At 58.5% G+C, this 23803-nt stretch overlaps 2 protein-coding genes across 3 annotated transcripts; both read right to left on the bottom strand.

Annotated features, from left to right (window-relative positions):
- Positions 1-3456: 3456 nt before the first annotated feature.
- Positions 3457-8434, bottom strand: ECM1 (extracellular matrix protein 1). 2 transcript variants are annotated; one of them, XM_026685954.2, is made up of 6 exons: positions 8074-8434; positions 6374-6496; positions 5637-5968; positions 4736-4956; positions 4022-4109; positions 3457-3784 (listed from the first exon to the last, which is right to left on the bottom strand). In XM_026685954.2, exons 1-6 carry the CDS (start codon positions 8162-8164, stop codon positions 3566-3568), a joined length of 1074 nt encoding a protein of 357 aa, XP_026541739.2. In that variant the 5' UTR covers positions 8165-8434; the 3' UTR covers positions 3457-3565. The 2 variants fall into 2 exon arrangements, with proteins under 2 accessions (XP_026541739.2, XP_087799491.1); XM_087943365.1 differs by having other exon boundaries at positions 4022-4184; positions 8074-8405.
- Positions 8435-13264: 4830 nt separating this feature from the next.
- Positions 13265-23031, bottom strand: LOC113424306 (threonine--tRNA ligase 1, cytoplasmic-like). Its single transcript, XM_087943366.1, is given in 21 exon segments — positions 13265-13365; positions 13367-13433; positions 13729-13843; positions 14110-14182; positions 14419-14509; positions 14512-14522; positions 15266-15366; positions 16313-16390; positions 16686-16714; positions 16717-16820; positions 16942-17106; positions 17228-17394; positions 17552-17650; positions 18022-18168; positions 18765-18843; positions 19245-19309; positions 20783-20900; positions 21540-21664; positions 21982-22105; positions 22272-22462; positions 22852-23031. Coding segments are annotated over 21 exon segments (2094 nt in total). The 5' UTR covers positions 22918-23031; the 3' UTR covers positions 13265-13286.
- Between the last annotated feature and the right edge of the window lie 772 nt (positions 23032-23803).

The following is a 23803-nucleotide window of genomic DNA, read 5'->3' on the forward strand; positions in this document are numbered from 1 at the left end:
TTTGATTTAACAGAGCAATTGTGAGGTTGAGGTTCTGTTATTCTAGAATGTTTGTTAAATTGCAAATTGCCTCTTTCAGGCTGGTTTAAATTATGTCAGTTGCTGGTTTAGCTTCTTTTGGGGTATTTTTTATCCTCTCAAACTCTCTGGTTGTTAAAAGCAACCTCAGAAAAACAACAGCCCACAACCTGACCACAAGCACAACTGAATTCACAAAGGCACTTCTCTCTTTGCCCTGCGTCCTTTCAAGCGGTCAACCCGAGACCTTCAGGTCCAGTAACCTGAACAGGAAAGTAAATCAAATACATCTTAACAGCCCAAATAAAACCAGCAGGGTTCCTAGCTTTATAGTTTCGGATTTTATAAGTGTATGTGGCGTTTTTTTATTCTGTAAATGTTTGCAACTGTAAATATTTCCCGGGCGTATGGATTCAAACACTTTCTCGTGTTGCTGAGGTTTTTCCTTGTTGGTCAGCCAAATCCCAGCTGCCAAAAAGGCCATTTTCTCTTCCCTGGGTTTAAACAAGCCATGGCTTCTCCAGGACCGGAGCAACCCACGCAGCTGAGTTTCTCCAAGGGCCATGAGGACAGCCGTTCCATTCCCTGGACGAGATCTCTTTGGCCCGGCTTGGCAACGACAGAACCCCGGGGGCGCCTTGTGGTTCAGAGAAGAACTCCAAAGGACCACTTTGAAAGTCACCAACACACAAACAGGGACACACAAAGCAAACATTGCACGGCCTCTGTTCCTTTGGCAGCCAGAACTGGGGTGGGGAGATTAGCAGCTCGCTTGGGGGAAAAAACCCTCCCCCTCCACCTTTCCATCCATCGTGACCTGGCAGACACAGTGGTGTGGCCAGCCTAAAATGGAAAAACTTTGTGCAAGTGAATGCTACACCTCTCAAGCCAAGCCCAGCAGAGAGGCCGTTTTGTGGGGTGGGGGACGACAGAGGGTGTGTGTGGATGGCCCGTGTAAACAAGCGGGTGGGGGGGGGGCTTACTCTCCAAATCTCGGTGCAAGGAACGGGCAGAAGGCAAAACCAGCTTTTTTCTCCTATTCCACCACCCTTCACTTCATCACTGGTGCCCTGACTGTACCACATGGTGCAGCTAAGGAACCCAAACAACTAAATAGCCCAGAAAATATTTCTAAAAATCACATTTTAAATCCCTGAATGGAAACCACGTTCAGTCTGCAGGTTCACACAGACAAGCTTAAAACAACTGTGGTCTTCCTAACAGTTTCATCTTCTAAGAACTTTTCAACTTACAATAAGATGAAAAAGAGCCCGTTAAATAAACCAGGGTTTCCCACCCACTGCCAACAATGCAGAGGCCTAATTTTCACTTTCATGCATGCCCCTGCAGCGTTATTTTAAACCGAGGAAGGTTTGCCCCTCCTCCACTGTATTTTTAAAGTCCCTCTTCGCCCTGTGAAACCCCACCCGCCTCATTTCAAAACTCTGTTTCATGGCTTTTATCTATGATGCGAACATTAAGTTTCCCAGCTAAATCAAAATGACAAACTGAACTCGGCTTGTCCCTCACTGTGTCTGCTCAAAAGCCCTTAAAAAAAAAAATCCATTGTCAGTTTGCCATCTATCAGAACAAATGGGGGTGGTGGGGGGAATTAATCCTACTATTTTTAACCGCCTGAGTTTGGCTCCTTAAAATAGACTATCACAACATCAATTAATCTATTTCATAACGTCTCATCTTGTTACCCAACGCTGCTTGATTTATAATACCGCTGGATGAACATTTAAATCTTCCTGGGATTATTGCTTCAAAGGTTATCAATTGCTTGCCGCAAAACGCTTCTATTTTGTAGCCAACAAGTAGCTGTCCCTGAGCAGGGATATTTCTGTGTGAATTTTTGAAATGTTGCTGCTGCATAATTGTTCTTAAAGCAACTATCAGTAAATACGAGGCACCCAGAAAGCCTGAACAAGCAAGATCACAGCATCTATAGGATGACTTTAATGGCCAGAGGCATTTCTTCCATTTAGTGACTCGATTGGAACACACAGGAAACCGAGAACAATATGGGATCATATGTCCTTCTGCCAGTATCTTCAGTCCACACAGTGTTGGCTGGGCCCCCAAGATCACTTGCATTTTCCATGCTGTGGGGCCAGAACATTGTTCCCCACCCACAAATCCAGGCGTTTAAAAGCCCCCCCCTCCCGCTTTGAGGGTCCTGGGGTCCAACCGGGAGCCTCCCTGCCTCTAGCGGTCGATGGCCGATGACCCTCCGTCTCAAGGGCGCCCAGAGGGAGGCAGTGGCCAGCCAGGGCTGCCCTGAGGGGCTCTGCTGCCCCCCTCCCAAATTCAGAAGATCCTTCCTGGAAAAACACATAAAAACCAGAGCCCCATTTGAGCAGCGTCCAAGCCTGGAAAAGGGAGGCCAAGCAACAGGCAGCCAAGACTGCTTGCTGAGCACACATGTGGAAGAGCCAGATTTTGAGGTGGGGGGGGCGTCCCCATGAGAGGCTGTGCATGACCACCGTTTGGGGCAGAGCCTTCCCAGCACAAATTCAAGGGAGCCCCTTCTTGGCAGAGGGGGGGGGCATGAAACTCTCCAATCTGTGGGCAGACATTTGTAGCGCCAGCAGCAGGAAGGGTGAAGCCAAAAGACAGCAGCCTCCCCCCCTCCAAACCCCCCCACCCCCACCCCCTGGCTCTCAACGTGGAGCACCGAGCTCGCCTCTTAATCCAAAGAGGCTGGAAGGCTGTTCCAGAAGGAGCTTGCATGGGAGGGCCGGGCGGGGCGGGGGAAAGAACCACAACAGGACAAAGTTGCATTATTTTTCCAAAAAGTGGTTTATTTGTCGGACCCTTTGCCTCTGGCACGAGGCCAAGTCATCCCTCCCTCCCAAGGCATTTGTGACAAGCAGAGAGTTTAGGATTGGTCACCAGGCAGAAATGCAGCTGGGAAGAGCACGATGCCAACCGGCCGCCACCTTCGGAGCTGGCAAGCACCATTCAGGTGGCGGCTAGGCCCTTCTGTGTTAGGGAGGCCCGCAGGCCCGGTGGGGAGGGGGCTGCAGTTTGTAAGCTCAGCCCAAATCGACTCCTTTCTCCAATCCACGGGGCTTCCATTCCTGGCCCCCAAAGCTGGATCCTAAAGACCAGTGGATCCCTTCAGATGGAGCAGACAAGCCACGGCCAATCCTTCTGCAGGGGCCCATACGGGCCAGAGAGGCATCCAGGATCTGGAGCAGCCCACAGTTGAGGGGCAGCCACCTCCCCTGGGCCAGCTGGCCAAGCCAGGGGAGGTCTGTGGGGCACAGGCGGAGCCCCCTTTTCTATCCCCCCAGATGCCTAGAATCACCCCCAAGTGCTCTCAGCCAAGCCAAGAAGGAGCTGTGACCAGCCTGCGGCTTCTGTCAAGGCGGTAAAGTGCATGGAAGGAGGGTCTCCAGGGAGGCCCTCTTGGATCTATAAAGTCAGTGGGGGGGAGAAGGTTTCTGGTCCCACCCCCAGATTCAGGGAGGGAGCCAGCCAGAGGGAAGGAGAGGCAGAGATGGGCTGGTGGGGGGACAGGATCAGGCCCCGGGAGGGTTCAAGGGGCCGCCTGGGTGGGAAGCACGATTTCTTCCACCACCTCCTCCGCCTCTTCCTCTTCCTCCTCCTGCTGCCTTTGGAGGAGGGAGACGTGTCCCAGGTAGCTGCGGTCGAAGCAGTCGTTGCGGGCGGCTTCCTCTGTCTGGGCGCAGCACTTCTGGGGGTCCTTCCAGCTGCGCCTTTGGGAGCTGCAGAAAGCGGTGATGAACTGCGATTTCTGGGGGAGGAGGAGGAGGAGGAGGAGGAGGAGGAGGAGGAGAATTATTGAGGGGCCAAACCGAACTCCTTCACATCCGGCCCTTTGAAAGCAGCTGCTTCCCTTCATCGCTTCCGATCGCACTCAAGGGTTCCGGATCAACTCACTTGGGGTGGAAAGAGGCTCTTGGGAGCCCAGCCCTCCCCGGGGGAGAAGATATGAGAAGAGAGCCCCCCCCGCTCCAGATGGGACACTCACCACTCCTTGGGCGCAGAGGGTCCGTTCGCTCTCTGGCAGTTTGCAGCAGGACTCTGTGATGTTCTGGACCAAAGCTGGCCTGGGCTTCCTGGAGAGCAGCACAAAAGGAGGAATGCCACACTCAGGGCTCGGGGAAGCCGGGAGAGGCGGTGGGGGCGGAGATCTGCAGCCCCTCAAATCTCCCAAACCGATTTTGGAGACTAAACATGCTGGCTTAGTGCATCGGTGCGTTTCACATGGCAGCCACAAGAGGGCAAATCCGACCTCTTGCATTTAATTGCTGTAATTTATAGGAACCCATCAAACGCACCACAACCCATCAATTACAAACACACACACACACACACACACACACACACACACGGGTGTTTGAAGGGCTCTTTGGGGGGCTCCTGAAAATCTGCCAGCTGTACAAACTTCTACTGGTATCCTAACCGGTTGGCGTAAATGGCACCAGAGCACAGCACTCTTACTCCACAGGCTGCCTGCCAGATGGCTTGGACTACCACCTCCATCACTCCCTGCCAGAAGAGCCCAGCCCACATGAAGAGGGAGAGCTTCAGAGAAGGGGAGATAGAACCTCTTCCCGGCAGCTCCAACCCAACCGGCCAAACATTTTACAGATTAACAGAGTTGGAAGGGACCTTGTAGGTCATCTAGCCCAACCCCCCCCCCATCCAAGCAGACTCTAGGATGTGGGTGAGAGAGACTCACTGCTCGTCCTGGCTTGTTGCTTGGCTGCAAATGGAGTCCAGGATGGGGGTGGTGAGGTTGGCCAGGTCCAGCCATTCCCCCTCGCCCTCGTACTTGGGGAAGGGCGCTTGTCTGGCGAAGCAGTTGAGACGGTCCTTGCGGCCGCCCGCACGGCAGCAGTGGAAGGGCAGAGTCTTGGTCGAAAACTCCTGCTTGCAATACCGGGCCAGGCACTTTTCCCACTGGAAAAGGGGAGGGGAGAGAAACAAGGAAAATGGATTAGCTCCCCCTGTGCGAAGGACCAGGAAGGATCTGCCTTAAAAGGTGGGAAGACTCGGAGGACAAAAGGCTAAGCAAGAAGCTAAACCAAAGGTGGGCAACTAGGTCTCCTTTCCGACCTGTGGACTTCAACTCCCAGAATTGCTGAGCCACCCAGAACCAAATCCAGCCGGTTTCACAGCCCAGGTAAACAGGTAAACACTTTGTAGGTTTTTTAATTAGACCTTCTGCAGAATGATAAGGGTGTGTGTAAACTCAGCACCACAGGCCCAGCCTAGCTGGCTTGCAAAACTTGACCTCGCAATATGCACAGCGGCCCACTCGGTTCTGCCTTCCATGTGAGACTTCTGGATGGATGTGGCCCTCCCTCCGAGATTTGGGGGGTGGGGGGAACAGGAGGAAGTGCAATCCAACTGAACCGGCCATTATTTAAAATTTATTTGGTGGAGAAGGGATGCGCTGCAGGACTCCGGAGTCACCCAGCGACCGTCTTTTTTAAGAGCACAGTTTCCAGTCGCTTCCCGCACCTGGCCAGGAGGGGCCAGGAGAGTTTGGGTTGAGCCTGGCTGAAAGGAGACCTTGCAGGGCGTTGCTGAAGTGACCCAAACGCACAAAGGCACCCAGAGGCGCAGGGAAGACTCACCTCGTTGGAGGCACAGGGCAGCTTCTGGTCCTCGGCCAGCTGGCAGCAGCGGGTGAACTGGCGCTCCAGCTGGTTCAGGGCCTCCCCCTGGCGCGAGAGGTGGCTGAAGCTGGTCTGGGGCAGGTTCCAGGGCCCGTAGCTGGGCTTCGTCCGCCCCGCAGAGCAGAGGGCCCCCAGGTTGCTGAGGGAGGGGCGGCCTGGTGGGAACTCTTCCAGCTTGTAGAAGGGGGGTTTACGGGTGCAGCCCACCTCCTTGCAGTGGCGGCCGCTCCCTCTGGGCTGCAGGGGCACCGCCTGGGGCTCCCCGTGGACCAGAATGGGCAGCTGTTGCCCTAAATGGGGAGGAAAGAGGGGGCAGGGGGTTACTATGCTGGCTGGGTTCAGACAAGTGACAGACAAGCACCGAACAGGCTGCTGGCTGGCTGGCTGCACCCAGGAAGATCTCTCTCCTCTGGATCTCATTTTCCTTTGCTTTTATTTATTTATTTATTTTGCTCTTTCGTTGGTTCCTTTGCTTCCCTGTCCCCCACACCCCCACAGATCTTTCAGCCCCTCCTGTTGTTGGGGGGGAGACACCAAGCTCCCTGCAGAATGAGGCCCTTGGTGAGCCTTGAGGATGTTGGGCTTAGCTGGCTCCAAGCAGTGGCGCTGAAGCTCTTTCCCGCAGGGGGACTTTGGGTCCGGCTGTCCCCTAAGCCCCCAAGGGCCTCCCTGCCGCTCCTCAGCAGCCCCCTCACCGTCTTCTAGGTTTTCCTGGATCTTCTGCAACAGGAACTCCCGGGAAATCGCATCGGGAAGGACAGCGTGTTGGGAGATGTCGGCCGGGAACTGCGCTGGTGGAGGCTGATCGTCTCCATTGGCTGGGAGAGGAGGAGGAGGAGGAAGAGGAGGTTAACCGTGGATTGGGCCCAGAAACACACCTCTGCTGCTGATAAGCCATGGTTTGTTTAGCTGTGCTTTCCCAGTGAACTCCCACCTGGCTGAACAGCATGCTGAGCCAGCCCTTGGTCAAGCACATGGTGGTCCAATCAAACACATAACCTGCACTAAACCAGGGCTTGGTTGTGGTTTGTTTCATGCACTTTTAGTGGAAGCGGGGCTTTCAGGCTGGAAGAGAGCCCCCCCAGGAGAACAGAAGCAGCCCCCTCCCCAGCGCTGAGTTATGGATGATGGGACGTGTGGCGAGCAGCAGCCATGGAGACAGGGGAAGCGCTACTGCTGCCTTGGGCTGAGCCACACCCACTGCCCCCCCCTCGGCCGGTTCAGCCCCAAATTCCCACCCCAAAAGGCAGATTCAGGCGGAAGCAAACTAGCTAGGCCAACTTAATTGGCACCTGAAGGGATTAGTCAGGATGAGGCTTCCCAGGAATGACACAGCACCTCGGCCCAAATCATCACACTTGCAACTACTCCGCGGTTCTTGGCCCGGCCTCTTGGCAGAGCTGACCCTGGGGGGTTGGGGGAAGGGGCCAGCAGCCCAAGGGGGAACCGTTTTCCTGGCTCCCCTTCCCTGGATGGGCCTTTTTGGCTTCCTTTCTCCATCACTCAGCTGGAGGCCATCGGGCACCGGGAGGAGGAAGGGCAGGCGGTGCCCACTGTGCTCCTTCCCTCCCCCTGCAGGGGCTCCTCAAATGGCAGCTCTGGCAGTTGCCATTGGGGGTCCCTTGAGTGAACACAGTCTTGCTCTCCTCCATCCATCCAAGTCGCCCCGGGTAGCCTCCCCTCTTCAGCACGAGGACAGACCCCCAGCCTCCCCACACCGAAGGGTGCCCGGTCCCTGGACTCCCGCCCCCACTGGCAAACTCTGGGGCGACGCCGGGACCCTCCTTCCCTTGAGCCCCAGGAAGGCACCGCTGCAGCTGCCCTCCCCCACCGCTGAGCCGGTCCTGGGCCAGCAGAAACCTCGCCCCCTTTCGAGGAGGGTGGAAAATTTCCAGGCGCTCCGAAGTCCCCCGGCCAAGCCGTTTGGCTCCGATAACCGACCACACAAAAGGAGGTTTTCCCTTCGCTTTTCCCCTCGGGGCACCACGCAAGAGCCAGCAAGCAGGGACCGAGCGGGGCGGCTCCGGGTTGGGAGGAATCGCGCTCGGCCCCCCAACGGCAGCCCCGGGGCCTGGAACCCGCCCCGAGCGGAACCAGCTGGTTTCAGGCCACCCAAGCGGGCCGGGAGGAGAGGGCCGGGGAGGCGGCGCTGCGCCCTGGGCCCTTTCGCCCGGACCCCCTCCCTCCGGCCGACAGAAAGCGGGCTGTCCTTGGGGAGGGTGGAGGAGCGGGGCGGTGTGGGCTGCCCGCCCAGAAGCGCCCCTCCCCGGGCATCCCCTCCCCTCTCTGTCCCTCCGGCCCCGGGGCGCTCCTCAGGAGGCGAGTCCCCGGCCAGGACCCCCCTCCTCCCGCCCTCCCGGTCTTCCCTCTGGCCGCTCCCCGGAGCGGCTCCTACCTGGCGGCGTCGTCTGGCTCTCCGAGCGTGTCCAGGCGGGCCAAGCGGCCAGGTAGCAGAGGCAGAGCCAGAGGGGGCTCATCGCGGTCATCGCTCCGGTGCTTCTTGCTCGCTCGGGGCTGGATGGCTGCCGCCGCGGCTCCAGCCCTTTTATCCCCGAGCGCTCGGCTGAGACGCCGCCTCCACGGAGGGCGGGACCCGCCCCGGAGGCGGGCCGGGCCCGGAGCAGCGTCGTTGGAGGGGGGACCGCGCCCCTCCCTTCTCTGCACCCCCGAATCCGCTTACAGGGCAAGAAAAAGAAGAAGCGGCGGCGGCAGAAAACCACACCCGGAGTTGGTTGTGACACCGCAGCGGGGCATTGCCTAATCCGGGACGGGCGGGGGAGGCAAGGCCGGGCTCCAGCTGATGGATAGGGACCCCCCCGTTTATCTCTGCCCCTTTGCCTGGGGATGGCGCCCCTAGAAGCCCCTCCCCAGCCCCACAGCTCCTAGCACGCAGCGCGGGGGCTCTGAAAAGGCATCCTGGCCATCGGAAGGAGCCATCCCGGGGTAGATTTCCTCGATCTGGGCTGCCGGCTGGGGCAGTCATTGCACCCGGTAGAAGCGGAGCCAGATAAACTCCGCAGTCCAGAAAAGGGGGCGGGTGGGGAGGGGGCCTCTTTGGCCAGAGCAGAGCAGGCTGGAAGAGCTTCCCCTGGCCCCGTGTCTCCTTTGAGGGGACAACCCCAACATTGCCCTGTTTGGAAGGGATCTGTTTGTCCCAGGGCCGCGCCTCTCGAGGTCTATTAGATCACCAACTGAGGCCTGTTTTCAACCAGATGGTTAACTCTGGTAACCCAGAGTTCGCTGGGCTGCAATGTTCCCTAAATTGTGGGAATAGGCACACTCTCCCAGGATAAGGGTGCAGGGAATTGGGTGCAGAATCTTATGGGCTACGTAGTACACGTTTTCTATAATAATAGATCAGTAGAAATCTCTTCAGACGGGACACTTTTAGGCGGCTGATGTAGATGCTGAGTGACCAGTGACTCCTTTTGAGTGCCAGCCCTTCTAATCAACATTTTGGGGCTTCGGTCAGTGTTTCGCTCCTGGGGGGGGGACCTGGACCAAATCGTGATGTTTCCTTGGCAACATTTTTAAAATTGGCGTGCCAGGCTGAAGAATTCTAGGGGGGGGGGAAGTGGGGTCATGGCCCCTCCAGATGTTGTACTTTTGAAATGCTGTCAGCTGAAACCACAGTCACTTGCTCAACCGGGTGGGTTTCGTTCCCCCCCCTCGAACCCTGACCCCCATCCGGTGGTCCTTTGCCTGAGAGCATGCGTGGCCGGCGTGGGCGAAGGGAGACGTGTGACCGCAGAGTCAGCAGATCCAAAGCCACCTCTGGGCTCCCAGGGCCGAAGGCTTCTCCACAGGGAGCACAACCAGCCCCCGAAACTCCCCAGACCAAAGTGGTTTCAGAGGGATTAAGGTGAAGACTGACAGCAAAACACGGCGACATATTTCTGCCACTTGTTAATCACGCATTTTTGTGATTTGTAATAGTGGAGTGACTTAAAAGCAAACAAACAGCAACAGTTAACTGTGGGGAAGTATCCAGCTCTTGGCTTTTTCTCGAAACTTAAGAGGGGGCTAATTTTGGAAGGGCTGAAGAAGTACCTGGAAGTCAGGGTGAGCCCTAACTCAGGAAACAAAGAGGTGGTTTGACTCTTCCACTTCAGAGTGTTGCAATGTGTCCCACTATATTTAATTTAGAGTCTTAAAACTGGATTTCTCCTTTCTCTGCCTTTGGCCTTATGATTCGGTTTTATGGTTTGGAGGTGAACTGAAGGCCCCAGCAGGAGGCAGACATCCATCTCTGGGATGTCCAAAAATGAATCAAAAATGGGGGGGGGGGATCTTGGTGGGAAAGTGGCCTGAAGCAATCAGCAACCCCCCCTTTCTCTCCCCCCCCCTTCTGCTGCTGTTGACTACAAAAGGGAGATTAAAATCAGGAATTAACTTCAGGAAAAAAATTCCTCACTTCTTTGTGAATTGTTTAGCTCAAGTCCAGCCAAAGCTGCAGCTCATTAGGGAAGCAATCTTTTTGGGTTAGGGTAAAACCTCAGTATCCAATGCATGTAGGCCAGTGGTCACTCTGGGGTAGAAAAATGAATTCTACACGTGCTCAGAGATTAAACTTTTAAAGCCTTCTTCCTCCACGCAGACTCAGGAGCCCCATTCTGCAGAATTCGCCTTCATCGCCAGGAATGCCTGGCCCAACGCAGCACCCCTTCAGCCGGCAACTCCCACCCCCTCCCTCTTCGATGGTTCTGCAGCTGGGGTGTCAGTCAGCGAGCCTCAAGGGAGATCCTCCCCCCAAAAAAGACAGACTGAAAGGAGGCCACCCTGGGAATTTCAAGCGCAAATGTGAATTGGCAACCCTTAAAATATTAAAAAGCACACCTGTAACTTTTTATTTTCCCCCATCCTTCCTTCATTTTACTTTGCTGCCCCCGTCACAAATGCTTTTTTTGGGGGGGGGGGACCTTAAGTTTTTAAACAGTCCCTTCTTCCTTCTTGTTGAGTTTCATTTGCAATGTTCCTGTCTGGCCCACTGAATTGTCCTGCCAGCCGCTGTTAAGTCAAATTTCCTGGTTTTCCCCTCTCTTGCGGAGCCCAAGAGCCCTTCAGGGGTTGTGGGGAAGGTCCCGGGCTAGGAAGCCCCCGAGCAAGAGGGGATGGCCAGGCATCCTCTCTGGGGGCAGCTGACCTGTGGCTGGAGGAGAGCCGGCGCAGCTGAGTGTTAAACCACACGAGCCACAAGGCACCGCTGGTCGCTGGTCGTATTTGTTTGGCTTCGTCTGGCCTGGGGTGATGCAGGAGCTCAAGCCAAGGAATTGGCTGCAAACATCCTGAATCTCCCTGCTGGCTCCCTGGGTGAAGCCATGGGATTCAGGAAGACCCTCCCCATTTTGCTATATAGCGAGACAGAGAATCTCTTCCCTTCCCCAGGTGGGGCCACCGAGGCTGTGGGGCAGCAGAACGGCTGCCCTCCGTGGCCCCAGAGAGGCAGCTGGGTGTCCCTGCATCTTTCCGGGTCAAGGTGGCCTCACCTGGCCCTGGCTGGAGAACAGCCTGCCAGGAATGTCCCCGGGGCACCAAGGGCTTCTGCCAGCGCAGATCTCAGCCAAAGTTTATCGGGGAAATGAAGGGCACCTGCTCCTCCTCATCCTCGGAGGGAACGTGCAGCCCGAGGCCGTGTGTGTCGCAAGAGCCACCGAGGCTCAAGAGAGCTCAGCACCTCCGTGCCAGGATGAGTAACAAAGCCAGGAAGGAACAAAGCCGTCATTGTCCCTGGGTGGGTTTGGGACGTGCAGCAGAGGCCAAGCCCTTGCCTCCCCCTCCTCTAGAATTCAGCCGGGAAAGTCCCTGGGTGGGGGGGGAGGGCTGGCCTTAATGGGGAAGGCCTGCTTTGAAAGGGGGGGAGAAGAAAGAGAGAGAGAGAGAGAAAGTCAAAAGGGAAGAAGGAAGGAAGGCTTTCTCAGAGGAGTGGAATTTTCAAGGCTCCGGTCCTCATTGTTTTTTAGCAGAAAGCCACGGGGAGGAGAGCAGGTGGGTGCGTGGGTGTCAGGGGCCGATTGCGCAAGGGAGCCCAGCCCGATGCCCACCGCCAGTGAGGGGAGGGCTGCGTTGCAACAGGGCCTCCCACTCACTCTTTGCTCACATGAGTCGGCGGACTCCTGGAAAGCAGCTGTGGGGGGGAGCAGTTATGAAAGGCAAACATTGCAGGGACACGTCACTCCTTGAGAAACAAGCAGCCAGTTAGGGAAATGACACCCCCCCCATCCAGAACGGCCCCCTCCCCTCTGCAAAGCCACAAGACGGGCGAAGGCGGCAGCTCCGTTCCTGCCAGGACCCCGAGGGGGAAAAAGGGGCAATGGAAACGGGCCGGTAGGTGGTGGCTTTGGCCCCGTGCCCACCGCCTCCCCCCTCCGATTTGGACATCCGGGGCAGCCCCTCCCCCAAAGGAAGGGTGAAGGCCGGGGGGGGGGGCGGTTCTGGTGGGGAGGCTTCCCGGCACGAGGTCCCCAAAGGAGAACCAGGCGATGCCAGGTGAGGGTCCCTGCCCGGCTCAGGGGGCGAAGGACGAGCTTTCTGCATTTGGTGCCACCACTTGGCAGGCAGGAGAGCGCCGGAGTCCACAGCAACAGGAGCAGGCCCCTGAGCATGGGCAGAGCGCTGGCCTTACCCAGGTGCTCCCTGTACAAATTACGAAGGGCAGGTCTCACACGCACACACACACACATCGCAATTAAAGAAGCGGATGAGCCCAGTGCAGGTTGAAGGAGGTTTATTTCATTCTGCTGCTTTGGGGAGAATCAAAGTGCTGTGCCCCCCACGGAGGGTTAGGGAGCCCCGAGGGAGGAGGGGCTGCAACCCCCAGTGCAGCAGCGGCGGCCGGTCTCGCTCAGGCCTGTTTTGGACCTCGCCTGGGTCCCGGCACACCTGAGTCTGGGGGCCAAACTGTTTTTGGGAACCTGGAGAAGCCGCCACGTCACCAAGGCCGGCTCCGGCCTGGCTGGCACATCCTGTTCCAGAAAGCAGAGCCTTCCCGGTACACAGAGGTAGACTGCCTCGGAAGGTGGAGGTTCAGTTCCCCAGAGCATTCACAGGCGTGCCACGCATTTTTCTGAGACCGGAAGGGTCACAAGGAAGCTTCAATTGCACACACACACCCCCAGCCTCCCTCCTCTGCATCGGGGGAGCATTTCCAGCTCTCAAGTGGGGCTGGGGGGCAGCTCCTGAGTCAGGACCCACCCCCAGAGCTTCCTCTGCCTCGGTCCTGGGGCCTCTGGGGGGTCAGCCTTATCAGCGGGGGCATCCAAGGATCCCCGGGAGGGAGGGAGGGAGGGGGAGGGGCTGCCTTCCTTGGCCAGGAGAGGCCTTTGCACCCCCTCCCCCAAATACAGCCAGGCCGACCTCCAGGGAAGTGGGGGGAGGGCCCAGAGTCCCAGAGCTTCCCAGGACCTCCGGAGGGAGAAGGCCCAGGCCCAGGTGACTCTGCCCAGGTCATGCCAGGCGCTCCAGGGAGCTGTGCTGCCCACCGAGGAGGGAGGCGTTTACAAGGAAGCGGTCAGCAAGGAAGGAGATCCTGAGCCCTTCTCAGCCTTGGCGCTCCTCAGTGAGGACTAGGCCCTTGGAACAAAGGCCGCGTGAGCCCCGCCAGCCCTTGGCTCAGAAGACCTCCTCCGCGTTTCTGACCCGCGTCTCCTGGAGTTCCCGCAGCCGGAGCTGCACCTGGTGCAAATCTCTCGCCGTGACGGTGGTTGTCGCGGCTGCGGACGTTCACGGTGCGATGGGTCACCTCCTTCCGGCCAACCACTGTGGGAGGGGGCGGGGAGGAGCCTTGAAGCAGCCTGGCCCCCAAACAGCCCCCCCGGCCCGTTGCCCCAATCGCCCAACTCGGCCTCCCTCCCTCCCTGCCCAGCCGAGCCGAAGCGACTGAGAGGAGGGATCCCTGCCTGGGATCGCCTGGCGGGTCCTTTGGGCCAGCAACATGGGAGATCTGGTCCCCTCCAGAGTTCTGGCGGCCCCCCTTCTCCTGGCTCCGTGTAGCTCAGCCCGGTTTCCTCTCCCCCCCTCCCCTCGCATCCCGTCCCGGGCGATGCCAACATACCAAACTGGAAGTTGTACTGGGCCAACTGGGCTTTTCGGATCTTCCGGTTGAGGGTCTCTCCCGAATCGGCATCCAGGTCTGCCTGGAACCCCGCCTGGCGGAAGATCCGGTGGACCTGCGTGGAGGAGAGGCCGGCAAGGCCGGTTCAGCTGCGCCCCACTGCCCCCCTCCCAGCTGCTCTTGTGCTGGGAGTCAGGGGGCAACTGCCCAGATCTAGGGGGTTTCTCAGCTTGCCTACCAAATGGGGGCAATTTCCCCCACACCCCGGAGTTGATCCTGAGGACTGAAGGTTCCCCCAGCCCCATTTCAGCCTTTCTCCCCGGGATTTCCATCCCCCACCCCCAATTCCCGGCTCAGCCATTGGGGGGGCTCGGCTCTCACCTCGCCAGCGTACTCCTCTGCGTCGGGGCCCACTGGAATCACCATGATTTGGGAGGGGGACAGCCAGAAGGGCCTGGGGGAGGGGAGGAGAGCGCACGGCTTGGCCCAGACACCCCCTCCAGCCCTGGCAACCCCCAAACCCACTGCCCCTGCAGGCCCCTGCAGCCAGCCAGAAGCCTGGTGGGCCCCCTTCCTCCTAACTGGGAGCAGAGTTTAATCCCTGCCCCCTTGGGGGAGACCCCCCTTTTGAGACCCCCCCCACTCAGCAGAAATTGGGGTGGGGGGGCAAGCGGGAAGCCCCCAACTCACCATTTGCCCCCGTAGTTCTCTGCCAGGATAGCCATCATCCTCTCCACGGAGCCCAGCACTGCCCGGTGGATCATGACCGGCCTCTCGGGGCCCCGCCGTCCCTTCTGCAGGGGAGAGACGAGGGCAGGGCTGGGACTTTTGGGGGCACGGCCGGCCCTAGAGAGGCTGAAAAGGGGGACAGACAGGAACCTTGCCTTGGAGGGCTGAGGAAGGGTCTGGCCCAAAATGGCCGACTGGAAGAGCAACTCTGGGCCCATTTTGGGGTTCTGGCTGTGGCACTGGACCCCCCCTTCACTCCGGCTCCTGCCCTGCCCTCCCCTCCCCAGCATTCCTGCTTGGCGGTTCATCTTCCCCGGGGGACGGGACGGTGAGGGGGCCTCAGCCGAGGAAGGGAAAAGGGGAAATGACGGAAGCGCCTCTGCCGCCTGCCTGCGTCACACGAAGGGCCTCTGCGGTCACGGCCGGATTGCCTGCTGGAGGCTGACATTTAGATCACTGGGGGGTTTCAACCAAAAGGAGGAAGGCCCCACAGCTTTCACCCCAAAAGGGCCATTTTCTACCCAAGTCTGCCTGCCTGCCTGGAGACGAGCCATGCCTGGAATACCAGCCCTACGCAACTTGGCTTTTGGGGGGGAGGGGCGGGTAGCCAAAGGTATGGGAGTCAGAAAAAAGAGGAAGGGGCGGTTTGAGTAGGGGGCTGCTGCAGAGAGGAGAGCCTCAGCGCCAGGAGGGCTCCCCAAATCTTCTGCCGAGCAACCAAGAGCCGCTTTCCGGCCGGGGGGCGGGGGGGAGGAAGGGGCTCCCAGGTTGTGCCAGTCCGGGCCTTGCAAGGGAGGGGGTCCCTCACCCCTTGTAGGAGAGGTCGAAGCGAAGCGGCATCTGGAAGTCCAGCTGAATGGTGGCACACTGGTGGTATCGCCCCAGAGCGTCCTGGATCTGAATGTCCACCTGCAGAGACGGGCAAAGGCCCAGCGGGGAGAGACTCAGCCCACCGCGGACACCCACTGCAAGCGGCCCCAAAGCGACGGGGAGCCGGGAAGCTCCAGGTGGAGAAAGCCCACCGAAAGGTTTCTCCCCCAGGGGATCGGGCCCTTTGGTTCCCAAACCCTGCGGCTGCTAAGCCGGCCGAGACGGGAGGCGGCCTTGGGGCATCGGACGGGCAGCTCAGCCCAGAAGGACCGTTTTCTCTCACGGCGGCTGAGATAATCATGAAAGTTGGCCTGGGTGCAGAATCAGGGCCGCTCGGCCCGGGGGGGTCTAAGGACCTGCCGGCTGGGAAGTCCAGCTGGCCCTTCCCCCAAGAGGCTCTTTCTCAGACCCCCGACTTCCTTCAAAGGGCGTGGCTCCTGAACCGCACCCCCCTCCCCCGGGCAGGGGACTGGCTTGGCACCAGAGCCCTTGCAATTGTGGGGGGCTGCGTGGTGGGCATCCAAGGGGCCAGCAGCCCTGAGGGGGGTCACGGGGTTCCTGGCCATTCCGTAGGATGCAGAGGAAGGTGGCCGGCCCAGGTGGCCAAGCCGCCGTCTGGAGGGTTTACAAGGCTGAGGTCACTCAGAGTCACCCCATAAACCCGCAGGGGGGGAGGGGGAGGCAGAGCAGGCCTGGGGGCACCACACCCCAAACACGAACAGTTCAGCCGTTCAGGCATCCCCAGGACGGTGACTCATGCCTGAAGCAGCTTCCTCCGGAGCCCGTCCCAAAGGGCCTCGGATGGCGGAAGGAGGGCCGGCCGGCTGAGAAGGGCAACTTCCCATTCGTAACACCCCCCCAAAAGCCGGGTGGGGGGAGCATTTTGGCTGCCCTTTCCCCAGCCCTGAAAGCCCCCCGTCAAAACATCTCTCACATACCCTGGGGGCTGGGCTAAATGACCTCGAGGAACCCAGCCCTGACTGACCTTGGGCCCGTAGAAGGCGCCGTCCCCGGGGTTGAGTTCCCACGGCTGGCCAAACTCCTGCAGGCTTTTTTCCAGCAGCTGGGAGGGAAAAGGGGAGCCGTCAGGAGCCTCTGCGCAGGACCCCCACCCCACCCCCAGCAGGGAGGCTGCCTTGGTCCCGCCAGGGGTGCCGGGGGGGGTCAGTAGGGAAGCGGAGAGGCTCCCCAGTCCTGGCTGAGCAAGAGGTCCCCCCTTGAGAGGCGAGAGGCCTGCAGAGCGGCTGTGCCAGCCTCCCGGGGGCACCTTCACCTCCTGGCAGCAGGACGGGGAGGCAGAGGCGCTCCAAGCCCCCCGCACCCTGGCTCTCTGCCCCGGCTGGGGGCTCCATTCTCACCTGCTCGGCCTGATCCCAGAGCGGGGGTCCCCGAGAAAGTGTTCAGGGCGGGTGGAGAGGAAGAAGCGGAAGGTGAACCCGAAGACGGAGTAAATGGCCTGCAGGAAGTCCAGGCAGCCTCCGATCTCCCCTGCAGCTGAATTGGAAAGAGGAGGGGGTCAGGCCCCTCCCAAGCAGGCCCCAGCCCTGCGCTGCTCGGCACGGCAGCGTAAAGCTCTCGGTTCAGCCATGCTGGCACCCCCCGGCCAGCCTCCCCACCTGATCTATGGAGCAGAAGATGTGGGCGTCATCCTGCTGGAAGCGCCGGACCCGCGTCAGCCCCGTCAGAGACCCCGAGGACTCGTTGCGGTGGAGCACCCCGAAGTCAGCCAGCCGCAGGGGCAGCTCCCGCCAGGACCGGGGCCGGTGGCCGAACATGAGGCTGGGAGACACAGGGCGAGAACTCAGCTCCCAGAAGGGGCCCTCTTCGCCATCCCCAAATCCAGGGATCTGGATTTGCAAGTGGATCTTAAATCCCGCCCCCCCCAAAGGCTCCCCCTCACCAGTGGCCGGGACAATTCATGGGCTTGAGGGCGAACGTCTGGCCTTCCACCGGGAAGGAGAACATGTTCTCGCCGTAATGCTCCCAGTGGCCGGAGGTTTCCCAGAGCTTCGCGTTGAAAATGTTGGGGGTGACGACTTCGGAGAAGCCGCGCTTGAGGTACTCGCTCTGCAAACAGACGCGCCGGTTTGAGCGACGGCCCCTGCGTGGGCGTGAATAGCACACCCCGCTTCCAGCCACGCCTGCCAGACGGACGGAGGGAAGAACCTGCCCGGATCCCAACCGCAGTGCCCACACACACACACACAACACGACAGACACAGACCTTGATGAAGTCCATGAGGGTTGTGTAGATGTGGGTCCCTTTGGGGAGGAAGAAGCAGCTCCCGGGACTCAGCGGATGGAAAAAGAACAGTTCCTGGTCCTGGCGAGGAATCCGAAAGACGGAGCAGTTGGCCCGGGAGGGTCCGATTCCCCAATTCACCCCCCCCCCAGGCAGCGGGCAAGGACAGACCCCCCGCTAAGCAGGTTGCGCCCCCTCCTCTCCATTTCACCCTAAATCCAACCCCCACAAGCACCCAGACGGGGAGAGCCCCTTGCTTTGGGAAGCATCTCCCTTTCCGTCTGAAGGCGCCACTCCAAGTTTCTAGTCCAGGAGGTCAGAAGAGCCATTCTCCCAAGATTTCAGCTGCGCGGGAATGGTGATGCTGGGCAAAACCACCCCGGGTGGTCCCAGAGGCGCTGAGGTTGCAAAGCAGCCGCCTGTGGCACGAGGACTGCGGCACGCACACCCACCATTCCGATACGCCGGTGGTCCCGCCGGGCAGCCTCTTCCTGGGCCTCCTCCCAGGCGGCCAGCTGCTGGGCGCTGGGGAAGGAGATGCCATAAATGCGCTGCAGGGACTCTCCGGAGGGGCCTCCTTGCCAGGAGGTGGCAGAGTTCTGCAAAGGAAGGGCACTCCTGGGGGCTGTGCCAGTTCGGCTAGGGGCCTGCCCGCCCCCCACCCCCATGGCACGGACCCCCGAGTCCCCCATTCTCCAGGGAGGATGGGGAAAGGCCCAGCCTCAAATCCGAGAGACTACAATTCCCATCGTTCTGCTCCAGGACAGGGAAACTCACTGGAGACAAGAGGCTACACAGATTGCAGAGGGCAAATCCCGCCTCTTGGCAACCGCCAGGGGCTGCTCTCGAGTAAACCAGGGGGCTCCAAACTCGGCCCTTGTAAGACTGGCAGACTTCAACTCCCAGAATCCCCCAGCCGGCCGTGCATAACCAGTCGAGGAATTCTGGGAGTTGAAGTCCACAACCTTAAACTGGCCCAGTTTGGAGACTCCTGGACTAAATGCATTCCCGTTTATTAAGCATTTGAAGTGGCCTTAAGCTCTCCGGGCGGTTTTCCACAAAGCGTTGGCCACCTGGTGACTTTGTTTTACACTTGTACACTAAATGCTCTTTGCGGCCGGAAAGGCCTGGAACCGCCTGCCCGGCACGTGATGGAGAACCACTCGGATCCTTTCGTCGGGGGGGGGGCACAAACCTTGAGGAGTTTCAGGGCTCGGATCTCCCCGCTGTGCCGGAGGTGGGGGCCCTGGCAGAGGTCGACTAGCGTCCCACATCTACATGCAGAAAAGGGGAAGCAGGATCAGGGCACGCGGAAGGCAGGCTGGCTGGGCTCCTGGAGGGTTTCTTGCAATAAACGCCACCGCCGCAAACCTCATGAGAATTACAGCTGTCTTTGTAACTTAAGCCACCTGAACCCTGCTCAGGTTTCTAGCCCTCGTGAGTACGTGACGCCCTGGCAGCGTTTGCTAAAGTGTATGCCGGGGTGGTGTCTCCAGATATCCCGAGCGAGGTTGCAGCGTGGTCTGGTCTGTAGGTAACTCCAGCAAGCGAGCCAATCCAGAAAAGAAGCCAAACGTAGACCGAAGAGGCCCGGGGAAACCCTCTGGGGCTGTAGATCTGGGCAGGGGGCCACTGGGCAGCCACCCCCATCCCTCCCCACCTGCCGCAGGGTCACCTGTACACGGTGGCAGTCCGAGACTTCACCCGCCGTCTGATGATATCCAGTTTGAATCGGTTGTGCTGAAAGGCAGGAAGAGGAACCAATCTCCACCTGGGCGGCTGAAGGACCCAGAAATTTGGGGAGACCCCCTACACCCCCTCCCCATTAATTCATCTTATGAAGGGTTGAACAGAAATCCTCTCCACCCCCTCAGAGTCCAGCTCCTCTGCCCCCGTTTCCTCTCCTCCCTTTCCCATCCCAGGCCACGCTGCCCACACCCTTCCTCCGGCACCCTTTCTCCTTGTACCTCGTCTCTCTCCGGGGCTGAAAACCAAGCCGCAGCTCCCAAGATGGGCAAGCGGCTGGAGGCCAAAGTCCAGGGCAAACGTGGCTGGAGTAAATATCAACCCTTCCCCAAGTTTAAGGAAGAATGCCTCGTTCTGGGGAAAATCTGGCTTCTAAATTGTCTAAAAGCGATCAAAACAGCCTAAAAATGCTCCGGGCCCTGCTGCTTCTTAAGGGAAGCCCCACTTTGGAAAAACCAGAGACACTGAAATAAATCAGAGTTAGCCCCCTCGCTCCACTTCAAAGTCTCGCAATAGGTTTCCAGGGGCTTTGGAACTCCCTGCCACGAGAGGTGAGGCCCGATCTTTCTTGGTTGCTCTCGTGCGGGATTCACACAAACTTTTAAAATTAGGTCATTTCGGCTGCCAAAGTAGGTTAAAGTTAACGGCTGTGTTGTTTTTGATTGTGCTTTAATTACAGGTTTACCTTCCCTCTGGGATAATTTGGTATTTATTTTTATTACTGCCGGTCATCCCAAGCACAAGTTTTGGATGATTAGTAAAAAAAAAAAAAAGAACAAGTAAATAAAATTGCGAAGCCCGTGAAAAACGCTGGCTCATCTGTGCGTAACCGTTGGCAGCCAAGCTGTTTTGGTGGTAAACAATCCTGCTTGTTCAGGTCATCGGCCTTTTTCGCCTGGCTTCCTGTTTCCCCAAACAGCCAGCCAGCTCTGCGGCGACTGGCCCTTGAGGTATACTGCTCCTGACCACAGAGGCTCAACATGGGCACCGTGACTAAGAATTGCTTGAGGAAGCTGCTCTTCTAGACCTCAAGGCCTCCTCACATCCTGTGGCAACCCGAGCGGCTTTGTTCCCGTTTCAAAGAAAAATGTGTCAGCCGTCAAGAGCCTCTTGAGCAACCTGTTCCTCTCCCCAGACGGGTTGATTTGCGGGATCAAAATTTGGGCTGGGAAGCAGCGGCCGTTGGCACCGTCAAGCACTTGGAAGCCCCTCCGTTAAAGCAGAAAAGGGCTCCCACGGGGAGGGCAGAAATGCCGCATTCTGAAGCCCCCCCCCCCCCATGGGCAGAGCTGCCTCGCTGGGCGGTTGGACCCGGAACCTCCATCTTGGATCCAAAAAGAAAAAGGGCCGAATGCAGAGCTTGACTTCTGCTGACACCCATCGAAAGGGGGCCGGGGGCTGCCTTTCTTTTCCACCCCTGGAGCCTCGGAGGGACCCCGCATTGAAGGGATCCCGGTGTCGTCCTACCTTAAAGAGCTCCAGCAGATCCTCTCGGGAAACCTCCAGCCGTTCAAAAGGGATCTGGGCTGCGACGGTCGCTTTGCAGAGCTCTTCCAAGTCAGGGAGGTCTTTGCTGGACACCTTCCTGGGATGGGAAGATTCGGGGATGAGGGGTTGTAATAAAATTGGGGGCGTTGAGGGAAATGGAGCCACCAAGGGCAGAGTTCCTCCCACTCTTTTCCAAGGTCTTTGTGTGGCTTCTTGAGCTGGCCTACCACTTGGGGATGTCCTGGTGGTCTCCCTTCCAAGTTAGCTCCACCAATGCTGCCACCTGCCGGGCCCTTCCACCCAATCAAGTGAGAGATCACAACCACCTCACAGCACAGCCTGCGAGGACACCTAGTGGGCGTTAGAAGCACGACAGGCTTCCTCACTGATGTGAGCGGCCCCGATGGAGCTGCCGGAGGGGCAGAGGGGCAGAGGAGGGGTCCCCGAGCCAGAATCAGCTCAATGGGGGCACTGACATGACGGAAAACCCTGGCCCACTTTGTCATGTCAAGTTCACCCCGCAGCTACGGCAAAGGAGCAGGGATTATGCAATGTCCATTCTTTTTATTTACAGGACCCTGCAACCGGAAGGGACCCCTGAGGCCATCCAGACCAGCCCCTGCTCAGTGCAGAAAACACAGCAAAAACATCTCCTCGAACGCAGGGAAGCAGAGCGACCCCACCTCCCCCGGGCCATTAATGTCCCGCCAAAAACCCCGCCTGGGTTACCACCTACCGATCCTCGTCCAGATACAGGTCATAGAAGAAGCCCTGCTCGGTGCTGGGCCCGTGGCACAACAGGGCACCATAGAAGCGCTCAGCAGCCTCGCCCAGGAGGTGGGCGCTGGAATGCCAGAACAGCTGGGGAGACATTCAGGGAGAGGGTTGGGTACCGGCCTTCCTGGGGGCCCTGAGCAGAGTCGGGCCTGCTGAGTCATTCCTTGCCAAGAGAGAGGCATGGAAGGAGACTGGGGCAAAAGATGGGCCACCTCCATCTAACGGAGGCCCCTGACCCCTTTCTTGTCCCTCTGAGCTCAGCTAGTAAAGGACCCCACTTTTCTTGGGAGGGGGGGGAGGTGCCCTTGATGGACTGAAGCGCTGCCAACTGAAGGCCGAGCCTGCAACTCCCACCCACTTTCCTCTTTCCCAAAGAAATGTGCCCCTTCCTTGCTCCTCACCTCTTGTCCGGCCTGAGAATCAAACCCCAAAAATTCCACAGTGGCGTCACCCTCCAGAGGACGATCCAAGTCATAAAGGCCTCCGTTCACCCGTGCCGTTACCACGGTCTCCGCCAGACTCTGGCTGGGGGACAAAAGAGAGTTTAGATTCATTTTGATCAATGAACCATTAAAAAAAAAAACCATTTTCCTGCAATCAATAAATGCCTCTCCGTGAGAAAAAAGTATCCCGGGGGATCTATTTTTAGGAAACGTTTTGCAAAGAGCTGCTTGGGGGGCTTAAGAGTCACCTAATCTGCAAGGCCAGCCGATAAGGGGTGGTCGTCCAGGATTCGCACTCGACGCTTCGGCCGCCTGGCAAGGAAACCAAGATTGGGCGCTTCCCCCGGAGGCTTTGCTCAGCTTGGCGCTCGTCTGCCGCAGCCTTCAGCCGCTGGTATAACGCCAGGCGCTCGGCAACTTGGGACGGAAGAGCCGCTGTCTGAGGAGGGAAGCAGAGAGCAGCACCGTTAGACTCCGGGGCGGGAAAGACAGAGAGATACAGCGGGGCTCAGAAGACGGAGAGGCGAACCGGGCACAAAATCGGGATAAGACGGGAAGCTGCCAACCGCCAACCCTCCCTCCGAAAACCTGCCTTCCTGGGCAGCCCTGAGCCTGCCTGCCTGCCTGCACGCACAAGCAAGGAGCGGCACTTAAACATCCGGGCAGCCTGCAGGGCCATGGCCTTCCCGGTTGAATGCCCGCCTGCCACCTCCTAAAAGAAGCAGGTGAGGGCGGGGGGGGGGCCCTAAGCAGCGACCCGAGAGACGCCCTTGAATCTCTAACAGGCAAAAGAGCCGAGACGCCCCGAAATACAAGAAGGCAGCAGACCGTGTATTGTCGGCGTGGGCCGCCCCTCCTCGCCCAGATCTTCTTCCAGACGCGAAGGAGCCGCATCTTTTGGGGAACCCGCGTCCCAACCCGCGTTCCCACGTGCAAAAAAAACAAACACCCGGGGCGACCCGGACACGCGAAGCCAGGGAGCGGGTGGGCGTGGCCCAAGCGGCGCGAAGAGGAAGAGAGCGCGGATTGGTTTGCGCGGCCGGCCAATAGGCTCTCGCGCACGCCAGCCCCGGAAGGAGGGACGCCGTTGTTTTCTTTCCCCTCCTGAAACAAAAACCGGAGGAAACGAACGTTCCGGCTTCATTTGGAGCGATAGCGACCGCTCTCCGCCCCCACCCTCAAAAAAAACCCCCACAAATGTATCTTTAGGCAATTTGTGACTCCCTCAACGCAGCCCCGAATGTGCTTTTAACTTATTTACCATAAAGTGCCTTCCATTGGGATCTTGCCAACTGCTGCAAAAGGCAAAGGGAAGGCCGTGTGCCCCTTTGACTCGCCCCCCCCTTTTGAGGAGGGGGCATTAAAAGTCAAGGAACAATGCCCCTCCCTCTCTTGACCTCCACCAGATGCAACCGTCAGCTTTCAGCCCTATCAATGCTGGCTTCTTATTGTCTTGCTTTCTCCTTTACGCCTGACAAAGCCACTGTCCACCTGATCTCATGCCTGCTGGGGGCATTACAATGGCATTCTTGGGGCCCAGGCCTTAGATGCCCAAACGATTTTCTAAATAAATGGATAAATAAGAGAAGAAAACAAAATCAGTGAGGTGAATCAGTCCCTCCACTGAGTCACCAGTTTACTCCTGGTCACAGAGTTGACCAGCAGAGTTCCTTCAATGGACCTTTGCAAAGTGACACTAGAAACCATCAAAACAGCACCTTCCTTCCCTTATTCACTGTAAACTGGTAATCGCAAATGGACATAAAACAAAGTAATAATC

Source organism: Notechis scutatus, chromosome 14 (assembly GCF_049901735.1).
Source record: "Notechis scutatus isolate UNSWTSFEM ecotype Mainland chromosome 14, rNotScu1.2, whole genome shotgun sequence".
In the NCBI taxonomy this organism is placed as follows: domain Eukaryota; kingdom Metazoa; phylum Chordata; class Lepidosauria; order Squamata; family Elapidae; genus Notechis; species Notechis scutatus.

Excerpts from the sequence above, each read along its gene's own strand:
- ECM1 (XM_087943365.1), bottom strand. The coding sequence starts at position 8,164 with ATGACCGCGATGAGCCCCCTCTGGCTCTGCCTCTGCTACCTGGCCGCT. Across the intron at positions 5,969-6,373 it reads CCAGGAAAACCTAGAAGACG|GGCAACAGCTGCCCATTCTG; the intron begins GTGAGGGGGCTG and ends CTCCCCATTTAG. Across the intron at positions 3,785-4,021 it reads CCCTCTGCGCCCAAGGAGTG|AAATCGCAGTTCATCACCGC; the intron begins GTGAGTGTCCCA and ends CTCCTCCCCCAG.